The sequence below is a fragment of the Anticarsia gemmatalis genome, chromosome 19 (genome assembly GCF_050436995.1).
Source record: "Anticarsia gemmatalis isolate Benzon Research Colony breed Stoneville strain chromosome 19, ilAntGemm2 primary, whole genome shotgun sequence".
NCBI lineage: Eukaryota > Metazoa > Arthropoda > Insecta > Lepidoptera > Erebidae > Anticarsia > Anticarsia gemmatalis.
The window spans coordinates 4607478-4630571 of record NC_134763.1 but is presented as its reverse complement, the minus strand read 5'-3'; the positions used below and the strand labels follow the sequence as shown (position 1 = coordinate 4630571).

Genomic DNA, 23094 nt, shown 5'->3' with positions numbered 1-23094 from the left:
ATCAAGTTTGTCATATTTCCTATTAGTTGCAATTTGAAGTTTTTTTTATACCTCAGGATATGTATTTAAATAATATGTAAATAACCTTTCTGTGGTGACGTTTTTGTTGGGTGTAAGCGCACTTGAAAAATATAGAAGTGCCGATGAATATGACAGATACCTATTTCAAGCAACAACTTTTCATCGTTTATTCATATTTTTCTTTGGTTTTATTTTGTGCGGTATGGAGACGAAGTTCAACAGTCCAGAAAATACATATTTGTTAATTCAATGTTTGTACCAATAAATACACATAGAGACATACTTAGGATAACTATCATTCGGAATAAAAACATTTTTTATATCTTACGCATTTATTTAAAGTAGTAGTAGGTAACTTACAATTAAACTAAACAATAAAAATAATTATTACACCTAAAGACAATAGCAGACGTAGTACCTAGAGTTAAGTTTTAGTAGATTTTTTGAATATTTACACCACAGTTAGGGTCCGTAAGAGAAGTGGCTAATTTTCCATTTCCATACATAGAATTAGAATAAGCCTCTTCGAAAGTTCGTCATTAGTACTTTGTAACACAAACACTTGTACTTCGTGCATTTCTACGAGAAGCTCTCTTGTCAACTCGACACTACTTAACACCGTGTTTTGAGATCACGCATTGTCTGACTTATCATTGTTCATCGTCCCTCACATTTTGGTACTTTGTTGTTAGGGAAGCATTTAGTCGCACTGACAGAGACAGTCATTAATTTAACACTATCACTTCACAAAAAGTTATTTTTATTCGTCCACTTTAGTAATATTTACATCTGGTTTGTTCGCATAGTTTTCGTACAAAAAGTCCCAGTATTTGATTCTCTTGGCCTCGGGATCAGTTCGTATGGTGAAGTTCCCCGTGATGTCGAGGTAGCTGATGTGCTCGGTGCCGTTTACTGCAGGCCATTTGAAGTCCACCACAGACTCGTAGTCCACCGGAGGTGTGGGATTCCTGAAAGTTTTAATGGTGTAAGTTAATAGATATAAAAAGGTGCCACTGAACTTGATTTAAGACTTATGAATTCCAAGAATTTTACATTGAATCCTACTAGTTTTCCCCTTACATCATAGTGCAATTTTTTGACGTCACTTTGTATTTTTTATTTAAGTTACTATCCAGTCAGCGTGGTTACTGTGACGTGTTTAAACGTCGACCTTGTCACCAGTGTGTCATAACTTGATTGCACTCTAAGGTAATATGGTGACACATTCTGTAATGCAGAGTATTGGTTATAATTATATCTGTGTTACTTACCCTGTTTTAGCAAAGTTGGTCCACATTTGGACCATTCGCCGTGAAACTGCCAACTCAGTGGAGTCATCATCCAATCTGTAGTTCAATCTGGAGAAGTAGAACAGGTAGCCCATTTCATCGCCGTGACAAGCACCGGGGTGTGTGATCCCCAGCATTCGTTTAAAGAGCCCCAGGGCGCCGTCAAACGCGAACCGATACAAATAAGTGGGACTTGTTCGATTACTTTCCACTTGTTGACGTACTGTTTCCAATGCTGGCCGCAGGAACATCACGTCTGTGAACAGCTGAAAACAAACATGTTGCTTTAGAAATGCATAACTTTAGTCAGTCATCGTTTCGATATTATTTTATAGTATTGGCTATATGTCCTAAAAATAGAATGTGAAGTCTATGCTGACACCGATTAGCTGGAGCTCTATTTTTATCACAATGTTTGAATCACAAAACCTCCACATTTACTTTATTAGTCATTATTTCTTACGTCAATCAGGCTATCAACGTTCCTATTGTCGACGGCTCGTTGCTGGAAGTAGAACGCTCTGATCGACTCAGATATCTTGTCGGTGAGGGTTTCGTTGTTGTTCAGCAGCTCGGGAGGCACCACTCGCCTGAACTCGTGCTCCAGCTCGCTCAGCAACTTCGGGTACCGTTGTAACCCTGCAGCAATAGTAAGTGATAAATGTGATTATTAATGTCTCTCCATTTCATGTTGGCTTTTTTGAAGTTTTATGAGATTTACCGTAAACCGAAATTACAGTTTTTAATTGTGTTCATCACAATTTAGAAAAATTAAGAACTTTAAAAGGATTTCTCTGCTATTTCTCGTATCATTTCGTTCATTTAACGGAATTTCCCCTTTGAAATTTAAATTTCCGTAAGCGTAATCCGTTATGCGGCAATGTGGTTAGTGGTAGACGTGCGTAATATCACTATTTCTTTGAATTTCATACTTCTTTCAATTGCGTCATCAGTATAAAAAGTGTAACAAAAACGTTTTAAATGGCTAACTACTTGAAAATTTCTATTTCTTTTGTGATTTTGAATTCATTATGAAAATAAATATTCAGATGAAGATAGCACAGTTATCTTTAAAACTGTTTAATTTACCTATTTAACTCATATTATTATGTTCAACAAACATGGTAGAGTTTGGTTGGATATGCATGAGAAAGTAGCACAAAGTGGACATGGTCGCACATGTTATTTTATTATATTATGTAAATACAAGTAACAAGTACTCAGTTGAACCGCGGTCAGCACGCACTCGCCTGTTGTCGGTCTCAATAAACACATTTAGACCATTATGTCACGCACAAACTTACATCATCGAACTATACCTTTTTTGTTTAATTACACCCACGTTAATAGTTATTTTTAACCGACTTCAAAAAAAGGAGGAGGTTCTCAATTCGTCGCGATATTTTTTTTTTATGTATGTTCAGCGATCATTTTATTAATGTCTCCATGTTCTACTTCGAACTGTCATTTGAGAATAATCAAATATCCCGCAACATTTTCACACGAACATTATAAAAATGCCCATGAAAATACTTAACATTATGCAATGATATGTGCTTTTCCTGAGATCATCACATCTGCGAGCGTCACGTCACGCCATTCCATAGCAATCTCTCTTTTTCCTTCCCTGAACGAACAATTAGTGTAATGCATAAGCGTGGGTAACCCCGCGTTGATCATAACTCAACAATACATTGCATTCTCATTTGTTATGCGACAATCACTACGGAATAACCCAAAAATAAAAAAGTGTAAATGCGTAAACCTATAAGTACTTGTAATATATTAATATATATATATATATTAATTATACTATTTACCTGTTGCGGTTAACGCAGTAAAATATTTATAGACCTATTATTTAGTAGGTATACCATTGTCAACATAAATCCTGGTTTATATTTTTGAACAGATTTGCAAAGAAAACTTAGCACTTTTGTTTCTCAATCGGTGATTTCTCCGAGAAATCATCTTTCAAAATCGTTTGTTGCGAAAATGTTTTAAAAATGTATGAGTCATGGTGAAATCTGTGAAATTGAGGCAATGTGGGCTTTACTCGTTCATAGATTTGTATGTTTGTACATGACATAATAATACGTGAGTAGAAACAGTTTACATGAGTAGGTATGTTACGGTTGTATTGATTTCAACAACCACATGGTCCACAGGTGGTAGAGTGGCATTCAGAAAATAGTAGATAATTTATTTCTGGTTTTAACATGACTGCATGGGAACTACCCAGATTCCAGAGATCACTTTAAGAATACAGTCCTTGACCTCAGCTACAATGCAAGAATTGTTATATAATGTTACGCGCAACAGAGAACATTTGGCCCTAAGGGCTATTATAAAATAATATATATTAAAAGTTCAGCACTTTCTTCATATTTTTAAGAATAGATGAATATTTCTATTTATATGAATGAGTCACTTCATAGCAATTTATCAATAAGCGACATAACTGCATTCGCTGCGGAAGCTATATAAGTACATATGTATGTATATCTGCTAATAACACTTGTGGCATTGTGAAGGGTCCGGGCAAGTTCCGTTCACTCGGTACACTTGCAAAATATCAGCGAGGGATTTCGCGTTCGTTTCGCATTAGCCTTCACAACTTAGATATGTGATTGGTGGAAAATTGCTTAAACTGTGATTACTTTGGGTACTTACATATCTAGAAATATTAAGCAACGAATTCTACAAGTTCCGATTTGAAAGGGCACTATTAAGTCGATAGATATTTCCTCTAGGACTCGTTTAAGATCTACCTACCTAACTTTGGCCGTTTACGATATTATACGAAGTATTTTCATTAATTTATGCTATATCTTTAATACCTATGTATTACTTAATTAGCTATATCTTTAATACATAGGTATTAAAGATTTAGCTAATTATTTTGTTCACTTATCGGGCAATAACCTCTAGCTCAAAATTGTTGTCAACAATGGATGTATCTTCTGAAAGATATCTAAATTGATTAGGTACATATTATTTAACTGCTACCAAATCTTGTTTGTCATTATGAGATGATTATAGCGATAACATTTGGCAACACATTTGAATGCCTAAGGCCAGCTTCAACACATGTTGCTAAGCTCTAGGCAGTCTCATTCATTTAGAAGAAAATAACTTGAATATGTCATCAAACAAAAGGTAACTGTTTTTCTTGCAATCGGTGTATGCTATTGAGGAAGGTCCTTTATCAGCTTAGGTAACAATTTTAATTCTGAAGTGCAGACCGAACAAAATATTTAACTTGCCATATCGTATGGAAGGTCCTGTAAGCAAGTGTTCGTAGCCGGTTGTGCTTGGAACATTGTTGATTGACTATGTATGTACGTTAGTTACGGATTCGTGCTCGGTCATCCGTTACATTGTTAGTAGGTTACTTTACGGGTGATTTCTTCTATTGCTGTGTTGTGGCCGAGGATTGTACGAATTGTGTTCACGTGCTTCATCTGACAATAGATCTAAAAATCATTTTGATATACTGACACTTTGTGCAATTAGCAATTAGTCAATTTAAAAACATTAATTATGATGTCAGTTTCCGGTCACGTGTCACTTCGTGCAGGATGACGTATTTTAGTTCTACTATTTGTTAGGAAAAAGCGGTACTATAAAGAAGTATTACTGTTAAGACTACGTAGTAAAAAAATGGGAATCGCCCGCACTTACGTCTAAATAGTATAATGCCTTCTTCCGAATTGTATCCAGTGAGGAAAGGCACGTCGGCACCTGGGACTGTGTCCTTGGGCGATTGCGTGAGGAAGGCGCCTGGCACATCTGGTTCCAATGCTGGGAGGAACGGCAGCGCCACGGTGCTCTGCAAGTCTGCTGGCTTGTCCTTAGAACCCACCAGCCGTGCTCCCGCCTTCACTAACAGTTCACTTGGCGTGGCTCGAAGGTAACCTGCAATAATAATACTCTTTGAATTTTTTAATTGTTACATTCCAAATAATGCATTTTTATCTTTGTTAGCCTAAGAATGCAAAGTCGCGAAAAGTGAGGACTAAGGAGCAATTTACAAAATATTGATATACCTAAAAGTTCAGCAGTGCTGTTGGTGTCAATGCCCAGTTCTCTGCCGAGCTCAAAGGCACGCGCGCGCGGCTCATGCGCCAGCGCCCACGGAGCCAGCGCAACTCCACTCTGTGCTATCGCTGCGTGGAACAAACCCTAGAAATATGATAAAAATAATATAATATTTGTTATTCTTCTGTCATCAAATACAAATTACAGACATAGAATAATTGATAAGATGGGACTGCTCGACTGTGATCTCTACCATGAGCCTCTACAAAACTATACGAATTTAGCTTAACGATTCGCTTTTTCGCAATTTACGTGTTGTAGAAAAAGCATTTGAATGCACAGGATTTAGATTCTGCAATTTTTTTCCGCATTTATAATTCCATGGAATATTTTGCAATTCAATCGAGACGAAATGTACATGGACAAAAAATCCGTTTATAGACGTATTTATTGGTCAAACAGTCACAGATCTATTTGTAAAGTAAATCGTCTATGAGAGAGGTTTCCTGCAAAAATGCATCGTTCGCATATTTGATATGGAAAAAGCAAGAGTTTACGTATTTTTCCTCGCAAAGTGAAAAATTTGCTGACGAAAATGAGGTAGGTATAGCAAAATTTTTAATTAGTCAAATGTTTGCGTCAGAGTATATCGATGTCAGGGATGTGACATGTATCCGCATTCGTGGGCGTATACGACGTACGTAATTTCCAAAATCCGCTTGTACAAAGATTTCCACTATCATTATCATTGCGTGTTCGATGATGCGTTAAATCAACCATCGACGTATTGCAAAGGTCAAACAAAATATTTTTTTACAAGAATTCATAAATTAACATAAACTTTTTAAACGATAGTTAAGTAGGTTCTAGATCACGGATGTAACTCTCCGTTCGAAGCACCAATTCACCTGATGATTTAGTGTCTAGTTATTACGAATGATTATATAATGTTATTGATTACTTAAAAGCGACATTAAACAATTTCGTGTGTGTAGTTTAGCAATAAAAAACCTGTGAAACATGTCTACTCTGACATTTTGAAATGTATCATGTCTTGGATGTTAACAGTAAGTTAATATTTTGTCATATTAACGCTTTCTATTTGTAAAATCTGGTAGAACATTCTTATGTCGCCCTTCTATGTCTTTTTGTACAAACCGCTAACTCGTAAGTTCTGGAAATACTTGAACCCTTCCTTATTCATACACAACACGTAGAAAGACATGGTATGGTGTCGATATTGAGCTTACGGACGTACCTGTGATGCAGGAGATAGCATGTGCAAATGGACAGAGGCAGCGCCGGCCGACTCTCCGAAGATGGTGACCTTGCCGGGGTCGCCGCCGAACGCCTCGATGTTGTCTCGCACCCACTTCAGCGCCATCACCTGGTCCTTTACATAACAAGGCATACTTCAACGCTTGATACATAATGTTACTCAACAGTTTATGTCGTAAACTACTAACGAACTATCATTATAGCTATTTGATTGATTTTGAACCATTTATGTAGGCACTTATGTCTGCCTAAGGAGGCCAGGTATACATACAAATTATATTATTTTGAAAGCCACTTCTGTATTTAGTTTGTATTATAAGATCAATTTTATGCATGAACATTTTTACAAATTCTCTATTTACACGCTCAGTTAATTTTGCGGTTATTTCCTAATAGAAAATATATAAACGAACGTCCTTTACGAAATGTTTTTTGTTTATACTTTGTAGTCTGTCCAAATATATAACTGACTTAGTGACAGACACAGCCTAAATTAATAAAACTAATTAGAATCATGAAACTTGGAAGCAGTGGCCGACGTCACCTAGAGAGTCCATATACCGTAACACAAAAATACTGCGTAACCATTTAATCCTATATTTTCGTTATTAAGTCTTGCACCAAATATGTGAACTTGACCGGAATGTCTAAACCATGACCGACAGTTGCGTAAATACGCCTACCTTTTCACTGTAGCTTTATTACATGCATAGATAGGCTGTTGTTACTACTGTAAACAAAATATGAGCATGTAAATATATGTATCTATAGAATGTTACACGTATACCTGCTACCAATCGTGTACTTGCGTAAAAATTACTGAACCAACATCAAAGGCGTGATATAGTAGACACGTTGCTTGTGAAAAAATATATATTGTGTTATGAACCACAAAGTTCTGGTCAAAAATCTAAACAATTAAAAAGTGAATATAAGAAAAGATCTAATAATTTCAAAATCTAGTATTAGCCAGACTTTCCTTTAAACCTATCGGTTTTAATCTATACTAATCTATACTAATATTATAAAGCTGAAGAGTTTGTTTGTTTGTTTGTTTGAACGCGCTAATCTCAGGAACTACTGGTCCGATTTGAAAAATTCTTTCACTGTTAGATAGCCCATTTATTGAGGAAGGCTAAAGGCTATATAACATCACGCTACGGTCATGTTACAAATACTGGGAAAATTTTGACCCATTCTCTTAGGTGACGCAAGCGAAGTTGCGCGGGTCAGCTAGTTCCTAATAAAATTGGTCTAACTCTCTCACAGCTGATCGGGTCTTTTCGCATAGTCGAAGAAAAAGCCACAAAAAAATATTAACTTCTCACTACGATTGCCCAGTTTGCCCGTACCTTTAGTCCCATATTTCCAGGCACCTCGTCATTCTCCAGGCTCAAGAAGCCAAGAGCTCCGAGACGGTAGTTGAGCGTGACCAGCACCACTCCTGCGCCGACCAAGTGGTCGGGACCATATAGGAACGCGTTACCAGACCCCATCGCAAATGCTCCTCCGTGGATCCACACCATCACTGCTAGTTTTGGATTGTATCTAAGAAAAGTAAACAAATAATGCGTTTCAGAGTATATGAACATAATATTGGGTTCCCTTCCTTGGTCAAGGAAAAAATTGCTCGTGATTTGATGCTATGAAACTACAAAATATATTTTGAGCTCATACATTTATTATTTATACCGCATGACGTTCTGCTTTACTAAAAGAGCCACGATATTGCAGCTACACACTTACCCAGACATTTTATCAGGTAGCGCTGGTGTGTAGACATTGAGAAACAAACAATCTTCGTCTCCCTTATAGGTGTCGAAGAGCATAAAGCGATGCGGACACACAGCGCCCTCTTCCAGCGCGTCACGGATACCAGACCATGACTCCAGTGGCGCTGGGGGACGAAACCGAAGCGAGCCCCGAGGCGGTTGCGCATACCTTAGAGAAATACAAAACGGGTAAATACACCTACTATCCTTCTTACTTTAAAGTTGCGACAAGGAAATGTTCAAAATGTTCAAAAAAACGTTTTGAGATTTAAGAAGGGCTATTTATGGTTTAAATATCGTATTCAGTAACAATCTGGGCAACTCCCAGTAGTCTTTCTATTAGACTATGTATCCTTCTTAGTAGAACTATTGGGAAATTCACCATAGGGAATTCACTATGGCAGGTATCATTGTACCTTCTTACCTTATGCCCTTGAAGCTGTAGTAAGGAGTCTGAGCAGCAGTTCTCGTAACTAGTTTTCTTCCACGCAGTGCTCCCAACTGTGTGAAGACGAGGGGTCCTCCGCCGACCCTCATGCGGTCGACCAGCGCATGCACGAGACGTGCGGCGCGCGCCGGCACCGCCTGGAGACGCCGCAGGGCATGCTTCAGGCCCACTGACTCGCTTACTGTGCTTGATAACCGACGCCATGCCCCTGTTACCTATAAAAAAAGAAAAAAATATTTAAACAGGTACTAAAAAAGTTCGTAACTTATTAAAGTGAAAGTCAGAACATAAATTGTCGAACTCGAAATAATCATGCTTGACAAATTGCTTCAGCATAATTACTTTACCAGAAGACGAAAAGCTTAAAACCATGTCTGACTGAAAGTTACATTAATAAGACAGCAAAAGTAAATGGGCCCCAGTAAGAAATTGTCATATAATAGCAACGAAATAACTATAATTATGACATCGTGCGTGTTGATAAACATAACTTTTAAAGTATTAAACCAATTCTTGGGGAGTTAAGTATGATCGTTGTGAACATTGACACTTGACCAGGCGACCACACGCGATCACCGCGAGCCAACGTCGCTCGAAGAAGCCAGTAATTATGTGCAACGTCAAGTGGTGAAGAGATTTCGTGCACAGATACGTGCAGGCATCATGTAAGCTATACTTCTGATGATTACGGTGTTGTCATCTAGATTACAACTACATTGTACGGAGTAATTTGTAATTGCGCAAGGATGAGAAAATTGAGAAGTTTGTTAATGAGAGCCACAACAAATTACCTAAGTCTGGTCAATTTTGCTGGCTATTTTTAATAAGTTGGGATGTATGTATGTTTCTATAGACTTCTGTAACACTTTCTCTTAAATAATACTGAATGGATTTTGATGTACAGTTTGATTGACGTATCAGCTATTGTTTTATCACACGATTTTTTTAAGTTTTTCCTGGTACTCTTACTTACAAAGGGATAGACAAAATATTATTACTATGACTACAAAGACGCTTCTATTACCCATAATATATATTTAGGTAGTATTATTCTATTATCTAACATACATAACAAGTCCTTTTCCTTGTAACATAATGAATAATTGTTTATTTGCGTGTGCAGAATTAAATTATTGTTTGACCTCAAACAATGCGTAAATTCCCAGGATGGGATACACACAATAGGTAATGTGACAGTTATAACACATTTAAATACTTTATTAGACCGAGGAAGGTTTCCCCGTCGGCATATGTCTCTCTCTCCTTTTCTACAACAGTCTTACATAAAAAGTGCTTCAGGGGAAACACAGAGTAGAGCTTCAAAAAATTTTACGACGTCGTTATTATGTGAACAACACAATGACCGCCAACTAGTCAAAACTAACAGCCAGATTGCGGTAACGCTCCAGATACTTCAAAAACGATGTATTTCATACGGTAACGGAATCTACATGAATTAAGATATGTCGAGAATTTCGTCAATGATAATTATGTTCCGGTAAAGTTGTTTAACTTGCATAATTAAATTCATATTGCCTACTAAGATGTTAATACTAGTTAACTGATTTGAACGTATTTAAAAATAAATTACTATACAACAGTGATGCAATGTAATAAAGAATCAGCGTAGGCCTCTATTCATTATATCAATTGTACTTTATGTAGATGTTCGATTAAACTGTGTTGTAACTTGTAACGCATGACTTTAAGCTTTGGGATGTTGACCAATACGCGAAATATCTATTCATAAGTTTTTATAATGGATATTTCATTGAAGACCTTTGAGTATGATTTTGCGCAATGTTTTGGTTTAACAAGTAATGTAACCTTTGTTAAATATTAGAAAGTTACACAACAGTAATGGGCATGTGTCCTTACTTTTTCTACAGATAAAAATTGATTATAGGTAACATTGTCATGAGTCAAGGTGTACTTAAAATGCTCGCCGAGAATATTTTATGTGTATTACACGGTTATAAAAATAAACGTACATTTTTTTCATTGGTTGCTGCAAGACATAACCTTAAAACAAGTTTTTTAACTTATGTTTATTATATAATAAATGTACGTTGTAAAGCCTTACTTTTTCATACAAGGTTCAGTCGGTCCTACTCATCAGTTCTCTGTATATAGTCATGAAGTAGAGTTAAGAGCAGGATACAAGGCTTTACATTTTAATAGCAACTATATATAGCTTGTTTATTCATAAGTTTTTATGCAAAGTGGTCTTCTACGATTACATACAGCAATTATGATTAAAAACGTTTTTATTAGCCCTTCACTGATACGTACATGTTAGAGGTTAGTAAGTAGTTTAGAAAATAAGGAACATAGGAAAAACCTGTAATTAAATGAAGTCCTTACACAATACCTACTATATAGCACTATTTAAGCGTCTGTCAAGCTGGAAAATACCGTGGAAACTACACTTGGCTAAATAAATGTTAGTTACTAATTCATGATTCACTGCCAGCCATTCGATAAATAATTTTTACGATTTTTTGCGATCTGAAAAATTTTAAGTGGATTATACAGCGTTTTTTTTATGTAATATTTATTATGCCTAGAATACTCTAGATAATAAAAATTCGTGAAGTTGTTTATACACGTCCTAAATTAACTTGTTACCAATTATGTAACTCAACAAAATAATTACGTTCTCATAATTAATGTCAGTAATCATATTGGACTAGAAATTTGCTATTTAGCAATTTTGAAAACCAATGTAGGTGAATATATAGTTTTCTGTTGAGAGATATAAAGTTCCTACGAGATTGATGTATTCCTGCCATGACTTATCAATTTTGCTGTGTTTTCTATTGGTATTACTTATTCCAAAATGTCACCTCCCTGTTTGCTCTAATAATATAGGTTATACTAAAATGTAATATTATAATGCAACGGGTCCTAAACGCGATTGACCACGGTCGATGTAATTCGATTGAAACGTCGGGTGATCAAATAAGGTAGATAACCTTAGATTTTAAATAGTCTCAAAGTCAATAAACATAAACATGTAATTACATAATTCAATGACCGCATCGTTATATAATATTGCAATTCACCGCTCGTGGGTGAGTGTTTCGAAGAAGACTGACTTTTTGTATAATAAACCTATTAAAATAGTCGATATGTCGGTCAGGGCGCCGGGCACCAGAATTTAAGCAACATCATAAAATGCATCATGACCATGCAACTACTGTGACGCATTGTATGGAAATAAATAAATATATTGGGACAACCACACACGGTCAACTCATTCCAAAGAAAGCCGAACTTGTACTGATTTATGTGTAGATCAATTTACACACACTCAGAACGAACTGGATAATATGTAAGACTGTTAAGAACAGCCTAGATTTTTTACTTTGTTCAAGGAAAGCAGCTTTGTTTTCGTAGGATATTCTATGATCTTCAATATTTCTTCTCATATGAGCTTAAAAATACTTTTAAGCTCATATGAGAAGATATAAGGAATACTCCGATAATGGTATTAAACTTTTGCTCATTACTTTTACCGGTGATTACTAACCGAATAATTCCAAAAGAATTTCGCAGCCTAAAGAAAATTGTAACACGTACATTTACTTAAACAAGATATATGTCGCTGCACATATTACCAAAGATTAGCAATCGTATTACAGTAACTGAACTAAATTCGATCACTGACGGAAGTCATTTGAAATGATACATCAACTAGGACGAGTGCGATATTAACAATTGGCCTAAATCATTGCAATCATCTCACTTGAACACATTATACTGTTACAGTAAATAGTAAAAAAAATATTGCGGTTAATCTATATTTTGAAACTAACTCTTAGTAACGTTTAGATACAAGAGAAATAATACCTAATGATATCCGGGTGCGATATGTGTATTTTGAAATCGCTTTAGATTATGATGATTGATTCTTAATCGTATTTTCAATTTCAATTTTAATGCATGATTGCAGTGTAATAGTCCTTCCATTATTTCTTAACATATATCGAGTGTGTGATAGACATTTCAGGTACAATAACATGCACAATCATTGAGCGGCACAAGCGATACAAAGTATACAATCCTTAAGGTAAATGTGATAATATAAGTGCAACAGCATCCTCTTCGAAAAAATAAAGAGCTACTCGCTTATTACATTTAGTTTAATGAACCAAACGATGTCTACTTTTTTCTTTTTTTCAACTGTTATTGCGATTGTCATTACTGCCTGTGCTTCTTTTTTCGAGTTTAAGTTATAAAACTCCTTTTGACCTCATTAACGTTGGCAATAGTCGTAATCATGTAATTCTTTCAAAGTCAATGATGCCCAAATGTGTGAAGTGCATAATGTGGATCATATAAATGCGGCTCAGTTCTTGTTGCCTAACGTTTGCCTCCGATATTGCTGTTTAGGTCATCCCCTAGATGATAGCGCAATGAGATACTTTTGTAACTTGACGTGCACAGTTTAAAAAAGCAAATTTTTCTAATACAGAGCAAGGTTGAACACGCAATACAAGTGTAGTGTAGCCCTTTGCGGAGATTTGCAATTAAAGAAACGAACTATTGCGACACATACACGTACTCTAGGTTGCACGCTTTGTTTTCGTCAACTATGTTGTTACTGCCTCGCACGAAAACACTTTTTATTGCATAAGAACGTGAAACTTAAGCTTTTATCAAATACTTAGATATTTTCCCAAGTTTGTTTTCTCCTGAATATAATAATGTTCTTAATAACATAGTAGAATTTATATTTGAAAACTATGATTGTGTTGAGGAAGACTTCTCAAAATATGTCTATTATATTTGACACGAATCTTTGCTTGCTGTGCATTATCAATTAACCGAGTAACCAAGTTATTATGCCACACGCGCGATTTAACCAGATAATGTTTACTCTTTATTTCATGAGAACAAAATGGCGGAATGTCCTATTGCTAAAAACTTAAAGAATTGAGATTAAATATAGGTTTTCATTAGATAAATTGACGAAAAGTATCTTATGTATAAAAATGAATCAAATGTGTTTCTAAGCGCAAAACTAAACCAACTCGACTTATTGTTTTTGTAAAATTGACGATAAATAGAAATGTTTTTCTGGAGGGAAAAAACAAAAATAATGCGAAGAAAATTCGTGAGCGTAGCTGCGCGGGCCAACTAGAAATAATCTCTTTTTTCTTTTTTTTTTTTTTTAAAAAGACAACTGCCGCACTAAGAATTGCTCTTGTGTCGCGGGGACTTTTACAAACATACAAACAACGGACACAAAGCACAACCAGACCCGAAACAATAATTTGTGGATCGCACAAATAATTGTCCCGTGTGGGAATCGAACCCACGACCTCCCGTTGCAGTGGTATCGGCGTGGCGACCTTAAACCACTGCGCCACGGAGGCAGTCCATATAATTATTTATTGAAGAAATACCAGAAGATTTGAACATTCTCAAAAGAGGAGATACCAATAGTATCAGCACATTGTTATTGTTTTATTTTAGCGTTTTTGAACACTAACATTTATTTTCTTTCGTGATCATTTCCATTTGCATGTTGTCTATTGATTTCGTTACTTATTGAACTAACAATATAGATTTGGTAAATCAAATGTAGCAACAATCGAAATATTTACAAATGTTATTGGCAACAAACACGATGTTATACAACACATCCAAATTATCTAATAACTTGCATGTGATATTTAGAAGTGCATGTGCAATCCTGGGTTATATGCACTACCGGGTTAGATTTCGAAAATAACACTCTAAAGATGGCACGCTTTTCTTTTGATAAACAAATTAGAGGAAGTTCTGCAATACTTTCATTTGTTGCGATATGCACACTGTCTAGTGATGTCACAATCACCTAGCATTGAAATTCGCAGATATTCAAAAAGTATGTACAAAATACCAATCTAAAACGTAACTAAATACTTAATCGGCTTGCGAACCTGAACTTTAAATTTTGTAAAAACTGGCAAATCGTATTAGTCAGCGATGTTATCGTTATCTTTAGTGATGTAATATGCAAATATTGTGGAACATCGATTAGTCTTACCTTCATGGAGTTGAGGCTAGTGGCGGCGTTGGCGACCACGTCGCCGAGGGTCGCCGGCGGCAGGGCATCGCTGCGCAACACCAGCGCGCATGCGCACAACACCACGGCGCGCCACCACCGCACGCGCATTTTTCACGCGCACTTTTTTTCTTCAAGACCAAACACCACTACTACTAGTTTTTCACACGCTGCACTGTTCACCTATCGAGGCATTGTTTGTTCGTCGTAACTCGTGTTTCGATATTTACCGGATTCCCTGATAACAAATTAATAGAAAACTATAAATACAGAAATATTCCTTTAAAAAAAATAATTTTTGTGCAAGCGGTTTCTGTCTCATTGTTTTATGAACCTAAATCGCTTCTGATTTTTTTTTATATACATTTTAAGCAAATTGAACAATACATTGCTTCATATACGAGGATACTCTTTAAGCAGATAATGATGAGTCCTAATATGGATGATTGTGAATGTACCGCGACACGTTATAAATCATGATCCCATCATTTCAACTGCCTTGATGCTACTTCACCATTAAAGGATGGTTCTCATTGAAACTCTTAACGTATGAAATCTTTGTATTTTGAAAGTTGAAACACAATTTTAAAGATTTTAAATGCGAGTGAACACTCTGAATGAAAAGATTTGTTGACTTTTAATACACAGCGGGACGCTTTTGTTACCCATTCAATCGAAAATCCGGACACGGATCTTAATTAAGTTAGGCGCACATATGTATATTATAATAACTTGCATAACAGATACGACATAATTATTCACTTGCCATAAGATATTAAAGAGCTAATATAAGCCTTAAAGACAAGATATAAATGGCTAAATATTACAAATCTCGATTGTGCTAAAACAATTGTGCAACTGCTATCATTTAACGCTTCACTAAGATCGTTGCGGTAATCTTTAAGAAAGGAGACAACGATCAAACGACCCTGAAACCAGCTAAATGATGCGTTATCATTAACAAGCTTCTTATTAAAACAGAACTGTAAAAACCTTCTTAGTTAGAGATAAGAATTGTTCTAACAGTTTTGAAACACAATTATAGAAATTGATTTCGTTGTTAGTACATCAACTTATGAAGGAAATAATTTCGCATTAGAAGTTAAAATAATATTATTGGGTATGTGTACGACCAAGTACCTGAGTGAATGATTGATTATATTTCACAAGGCATCGTCTATTTTTATAGCAGTTTTAAAATAATAACACTTCAAACTTCAATATACAGAAATATGTTTCGTTAAGGTTGCAACACGAATATTATTTTGATTAGTTGAGTGTTTTCGGAGGCGCCACTACGCGTCTTCTAGATTAAGGCGACGATTAAATCACGGTGCCGACATTTCGCATATTGTTTAAGTGAAATGTAGTCGCATGCAGTATCAATAATTATCTTCGGGAATAAAAATTTTGATAATGTTCCTATTCCTAGCTGATATTTGTGAAAGACGGATGAACGTCAGAAAAAATAATAATAAATGTCATTTTATCATAATCTATTTGGAATATTAATTTCTTACTCTTAGTTTGGAGTAAAGGACTTCCAACCAAATAATCAATCATTAGTCATGCGATTACACAAAACCTATGATTAATTACTATAAATTACGAGACAACATTAGTACAAGTTAGCCAATTTCAAGAGAGGGATATCCCACGTAGCGTGAGTGAATTAGATGACATAACAAGTGAATGTTGACGTCACAAGTCGCGAGGTGGTATCCAGAACGTTCAACACTGCATGGCCGGCTACGTACGCGCCACCGCACTTACTTGCGACGCGACGCTACGTTTAGCCACACGACGCTCGCGATATTATTCAACTTACACTTTCACTTAACTCTGTACTAAGTTATCCTATAGTCCTATAGCTTTGTGACATTAAGGCTTAATTAGATTGTAATATTACCCAGATTGTATATCTTAAATTATTACAGTTAGCTTTCCTATGACGTAAGTCCTTAAGGATTAAATCAGTGTTACAGAGAGCACGTAAAGCGGTACTTAGCGTTATATAACAGTGTATCAGTGATCAATCTACCCAGACATTGTTATATTATCTCTCAAGTTACGTATATTACATAAGCAGATACTTCGACATGTTATTCAACGAGGCACGTTAGCGCGAGAGGCGCGGCGTCCGCTCCACACATTGTTCACGACCTTCCTGACGTCACACGTACATATTTGCTTATAATCACAATCACACAATGCGCCTCCGAACTCCACTGGGTGATTGCGTCCCACACAACCATTGTCCTTAATCTCGTCGACTTACGACCTAGCTTACTGTCATTGTCTGACTGTCACGTATGAAAATATTGCCTACCATCTGCTGCCTACAGCTTCAGCGATATGGATTATATTTTCAGAATATTTCCGAGACTAGCCAATATTTTTCGGGACTAATTGTGTCTACAATTATTGGATGCATCATCTTCAAAATAGGCAATATAGTCAGCAAAACCACATACCAACAAAGTCTACCCGTCTACCCCTGTTTAAAAGTGTTTTATTTAGTACAAATTCAAAATTGTAATATTAACTATATATACCTATATAACGTTACAACATATATCGAAGTCATAATAACCCTTACAAGTAATTGTATTTGTTGAACTATCACGACTATACGTCGAGTAAACTCAACCTCGAAATATCTAATCAAATAATTACGTATGTCATAGAAAAGACATCAACGAGTTTTGTGTTATCGTGATGATCATCGGATGAAGTTAAAGTAAATGATAATCTTTACTGAAAATATTTAACTTATTGCAAACAAAATTTTACCAGAAACATAAAAATCTGTAACATTCTATGGAAACTACTTGTCCTACTTGAAAGTAGGAAGCTATAATTAAGTCAGCTCACAGTTGCAAATGAAAGTAGCCGATATCTATATTAAAGTTAATAAAACAGTAATTGTATCAGGCGGCGGGTGTCGGGTAATACCCACCTATAAATAAGCTCAAAAGCCCGGAACAGATGTTACGCAACGGTTCGAGGCTCTCACTTCGGTTGAGATTACGAAACAAGAAAATAACATCCCTAAATATAGGAAGTGGATAATATTACGGAGCTGGAACAAACGCCTTACATTTTGAACGACATTAATATGTAAAATATTTATGATTTCCTTCCTATGTCTTAGAAGTATTCTCAGTTCTCACCCTAAATACAGTTCAGATTATATCATTAAAACAGGAAGTTCTAAATTTCGTTTGGAATACAGAATATCTGTAGATATGTTAGATTGCTCATTTTTTTAATCAAGCGCATGGAAGTAATTCACTAGTATATAGTATAGTAGTATTTTATTGGTTGGAAATAGCCACTAAAAGAAATGCATCTGCTTAACTTTAATATAGAGACCAAGATTACTGTCCATGTGTAACAGCATTTTTATTATTCGAAATGGAAATTTGTCGAGAAGAGCTTAGTCATGAGCAAAAGGGCATAACCAATGTTACGTAGCCTAGTAGTAGACTTACGCCTTTTTTATTTTGAAGCTACAATAAAGTTAGAAGGCTCTGTATTGGTACTAGTGTTCCGTGAGAGTGTCTCGCTCACAATGACGCCGGGTGATGTATCACTGACACACGTAATACTGGTTAGATGTTATCTCGTCACAATGCGGTCGCAATTGAATAGGTACACCGGGTCTGTATCTATAGCGTGTTTGTATTTGTTTTTTACTTTTCAACTGTGCCTACTTTAGTTGTAAAAAACATAAAAAGTGATACAAGATAAGGGTTTTGTTTTACTCTTGTTTTACATTTTGCAGGATTAACTTTTTTAAGATTTAGGAAGATATTAAATTTCACCCTGCATCAGTCCGCGCTTTCCGGATCCTATGCGGTGTACAATACTGTACACGTCAGGGCTTGAGTGCAAGTAATTGTATAGATACATTCTACTGACGTAATGGTTTAAATTATTCATGAATGGAACTACTGTCTCCTATTGTAATATGTATATCAACAAACGTTATAGAAAGGTGAATGACATCGCTGTAAACATTAAATCCGAAAACACATGAGATGTTTGAACAATACTTTGTAAAAATCATTGTAATTTATATTTTATGTTTTACATACATAGATATTGTAGACAAATATTGTATTTAGGTGGAAAATATTGTACAAATCGACAAAAGTACGTTAATAGCCTATTTTTTATTACGTTAGTAACTGTTCATGCTATCAAAGTTAATATAGCCTTTAACCTACTTTGAATTTCGTATAAATGTTTCGCTTTCAGTTTAAGCAAACCCTCTTTTAATATCGAATATGCATTATATAAATGTAAATATTTTTTTATATTTTTAATATTATTCATTGGAAGCTATCGTAAGATTTTATCCACTTCAATTATTCCAGCGTTGTACAAATACCTCTTGTATGTTATTGTAGATTACAATGAAAATGTTATGTGGTTATAAGACACCTATTTTCATTGGCCTGTAACAATTGTGGCACTTAAAACGATTTTTGAAAATCGTTATAGCTACGTTGATAAACCCGTCTTTAGTCGACGGGTCTATCCATCAATCTAACAATGATCGGTACTCATCAGACACACATTTTCCAAATAATTATGTGGTAAGTATAGGTTCACTTAACAACTACATGGAACAGACAAATGATTAGTAAACATTACCCAAATATGTAAACGCTTACTTATGATAGCGCTTGTTCGATAAATGCTTGCACAGAACCACTGCACTAGTTACAAATCTTTATAAGTTTGTAAAAATGAACGAACTAGTTCGCAAATTGCAAAAATTTCTTTTGGCGAAATATTTGGCTTTATATTGAGAGTATCGTGGAACACTTGATGTTGGTGAATGTACGCGCACGATTCACAACGTCACGTTGAGTTGACTGGCGGTGCCGACGTCGCCGCAACACCGCCCGGCAACTGTTACCCAACAGCGACCACCTCCACCAGCATTGAATGGGGAACACTAATTCAATCACATTTCAGTATTTATTAAGATGAGTGTAATCTCCGCTTTGAGCTGAACTGGATCACTGTCCTAATAAGAAAGGTGAACAAAAAAGTCATCAGTTTTTTATTGACTATACCAATTAAATATCGATTGCCTTCTTATGAAAATGATCTGATGGTGATGAATTATCCACAAAATTGTTCATATCTATATAGTTATTGATTATACTGAAATGCACGACTTTTAAGTTTAAAGTCTCAACAGGACTGAAGAAAAAGTTTATTGATAAACGCAACTCTTTATCGTTGCCGTAAAATTGTATTAGATAATATAGCATAGCTACTATTTTCATGTTGTTTCATTGGTGGGCAAGTTATTCAAAGTTATAACTAGCAATGGCAGCCGGACACTATAAACATTCATGTCTCACGACAAGAGGTTGCGAGTTCTAATTTGATTAGGCTCACGTACTTGTAACGTATTCATACCTATAACTTTTTTTAAGAAAATTCCTGAACTAAAAAATAGCCTACTCTCGCAGGTACTGCAACGAGACTTCAAACAACTGTTTGTTGAACACATAGGTAAATACTTATTTTATTCCATGTGAAAATATTAAGAATCAGACCCATGAAGGCCGTACGCCTTCCCACTTTTGATCCTGACTTACAAGTCGTGAACGGACTGAAAAATAGAAAAGTACTTACTCTATGAGAGAAGAACTACAATCTAAAGTTTTGCCAGTTCTGTATTTACCTGTAGGTATGCATTATAATGTATGGAATATATGTATAAATTCCTAGATGGAATCTTTAGAATTAGGAATTAAAAATTAAAAAAGGGTTTTGAAGATAAGCAAAAGGCTCGTAGTAGATTAATACATTATTGTTTGTTTGCATTGTGACTATTGCTATGATGATTATTCAAGGCACTCGCTATATAGCGGCGCTTTTTATTGTTATATTGTTTACATTTCGCTATATCCTAGTAGCCACATTAATGATGCCAATGGTTTCTGTTTTAAGTTTGGGTGTAAATTAATGTATGTACACTGTACAAGTTTAAATAAGCGAGTCAGTTATCTAGGCACCACTGTACAGGGTCTGCTAAATTTATGATCAAGCATATAATATTTAATTGTTTTTTTGTAATTAATAGCATGCAATGCAGTAAAAGCATGTAGAGTTGCAAGATAAATGCAATATATTAAGCATTCTGAACTTTTACTGACTGTAATATATTATGATATATGTCTTATAGAGTAAGATCCCAGAGCTGCCAGACCTACGTCATTTTAGCAAAGCTGAAACTTTGAGGATTGTTAGTATAAAGGGTCTGTTAAGAGGTATGCACATCCACTACCTTGAAAGCGGGGCCGTTTCTGAGGTAGCGCGGAGTGAAGGTGCGTAAAAAACGACCCAACCTACGTTATAGTAGCAAAGTTGGTTTTCAGATATGTTATTAATGATATTATGTAGAATTAAAATTGACTATTGCCAGACCGTTTCCCGGGGCCATTACTTCTGCCAGACGCCTTAAATGTTATAAAAAAATGAGGTCAACTACGTCATAGTAGCAAGCCTAAATTTTATATATGTTATTAAAGGTACAATTTTAAGACCCCCTGTATGCGGACAGACCATTCCGCAGGGCCCTTCGTCCCCTAGACGCCATTAAACTTTCCCTATGAGTGCGAGAGTAAGAGCATTATTCATACGCATAAATGAAAAACAATTGAATTAAAAAAATAAAAATTGAAAAATTATTGAATCCGGGAACATTATATAACTCGCAGATAAATTTTTGAATTACATCAAATATATTTTGTTCCTTCGCTTTATCAATAGATAATTCAACTTCTCCGAATTGAACAAAAGCTTCTTGATATTCTGGCGATTTCTTTAAAATTTTAAATGGTCTGAGCTGAATTGATGTAGATGCTGCACGGCTACCACTTTTCATTAACACGTATACAGTCGGCGATTTGAATGAGAAATTCCACCGGCAAAATGTTAAAAAAATCGACGCAAGTAATTTACCTCCTTGTAAATCTGAATTGCTTCAACAATTTCGACGAGCAAATTATATTGCGGGTGTCTGGAGTAATGCTGATATAAAGCGAGATTTGAGAAAAGCTATAAGCTATATATCATCACGCTACGACCAATAGGAGCAGAGTACCAGTGAAAAATGTTACATAACCCGTTTATGTAACATTTTGACCTATCTCTCTTAAGTGACGCAAGCAAAGATGCGCGGGTCAGTTAGTATTCAATAATTTTTCAATTTTTATTTTTTTAATTCAATTGTTTTTCATTTATGCGTATGAATAATGCTCTTACTCTCGCACTCATAGGGAAAGTTTAATGGCGTCTAGGGGACGAAGGGCCCTGCGGAATGGTCTGTCCGCATACAGGGGGTCTTAAAATTGTACCTTTAATAACATATATAAAATTTAGGCTTGCTACTATGACGTAGTTGACCTCATTTTTTTATAACATTTAAGGCGTCTGGCAGAAGTAATGGCCCCGGGAAACGGTCTGGCAATAGTCAATTTTAATTCTACATAATATCATTAATAACATATCTGAAAACCAACTTTGCTACTATAACGTAGGTTGGGTCGTTTTTTACGCACCTTCACTCCGCGCTACCTCAGAAACGGCCCCGCTTTCAAGGTAGTGGATGTGCATACCTCTTAACAGACCCTTTATACTAACAATCCTCAAAGTTTCAGCTTTGCTAAAATGACGTAGGTCTGGCAGCTCTGGGATCTTGGTCCATTATCAATGTATAGTTTATTTAATTTGTTTTTTTTTTTACACGCGTAGATCACCTGACCACAAGATTTTGTCTGTGGTAAATTATGTTCAAGACTCCTTAAAGTTCGAAAACATTATACCTACCACTATAGCGCCTAACAATTTTGAAAAGAAAACAGTTCGGTATCCACACATCTAATAATTGGCACCTGGGTAACAATAATGTTTAGTTATAGAAATGTCTCTTGCCTCGTTTAACAATTTAATCTCTACCTACATAAGTGGTTCTGTTAAACATTCCTACATGACACTGGTTTATTAAGAGAGTCACCAAATATAATTAACAAGTTTATGCCTACCCATTGTACCTAAATTAATATACTGGATAGAAACATGGCACTTCTATAAAAAAATTGCTACCTCCATGGTATTGTGTTTTTGGTGGCATAAGATTTGACATGTGAAGTCATGACT

The 23094-nt window shown here is 35.6% G+C and overlaps 1 protein-coding gene across 2 annotated transcripts; it reads right to left on the bottom strand.

The window, feature by feature from the left end:
- Positions 1 to 334: 334 nt before the first annotated feature.
- Positions 335 to 19813, bottom strand: LOC142981001 (carboxylic ester hydrolase). 2 transcript variants are annotated; one of them, XM_076126650.1, is made up of 11 exons: positions 19567 to 19813; positions 14887 to 15142; positions 8826 to 9064; positions 8376 to 8570; positions 7982 to 8177; positions 6610 to 6744; positions 5360 to 5495; positions 4995 to 5228; positions 1774 to 1949; positions 1293 to 1576; positions 335 to 989 (listed from the first exon to the last, which is right to left on the bottom strand). In XM_076126650.1, the coding sequence occupies exons 2-11, from the start codon at positions 15013 to 15015 to the stop codon at positions 782 to 784; spliced, it is 1932 nt and encodes a 643-aa protein (XP_075982765.1). In that variant the 5' UTR covers positions 15016 to 15142; positions 19567 to 19813; the 3' UTR covers positions 335 to 781. The 2 variants fall into 2 exon arrangements, with proteins under 2 accessions (XP_075982765.1, XP_075982764.1); XM_076126649.1 differs by having other exon boundaries at positions 19587 to 19813.
- Positions 19814 to 23094: the final 3281 nt, after the last annotated feature.

What these genes read in the sequence shown, in the direction of transcription:
- LOC142981001 (XM_076126650.1), bottom strand. Translation starts at nt 15,015, where the DNA reads ATGCGCGTGCGGTGGTGGCGCGCCGTGGTGTTGTGCGCATGCGCGCTG. An exon ending in TACAGCTTCAAGGGCATAAG is followed by an intron (nt 8,571 to 8,825) that starts GTAAGAAGGTAC and finishes TATTTCTCTAAG; the next exon opens with GTATGCGCAACCGCCTCGGG. An exon ending in CTGGAAATATGGGACTAAAG is followed by an intron (nt 6,745 to 7,981) that starts GTACGGGCAAAC and finishes TGTTATGTAAAG; the next exon opens with GACCAGGTGATGGCGCTGAA.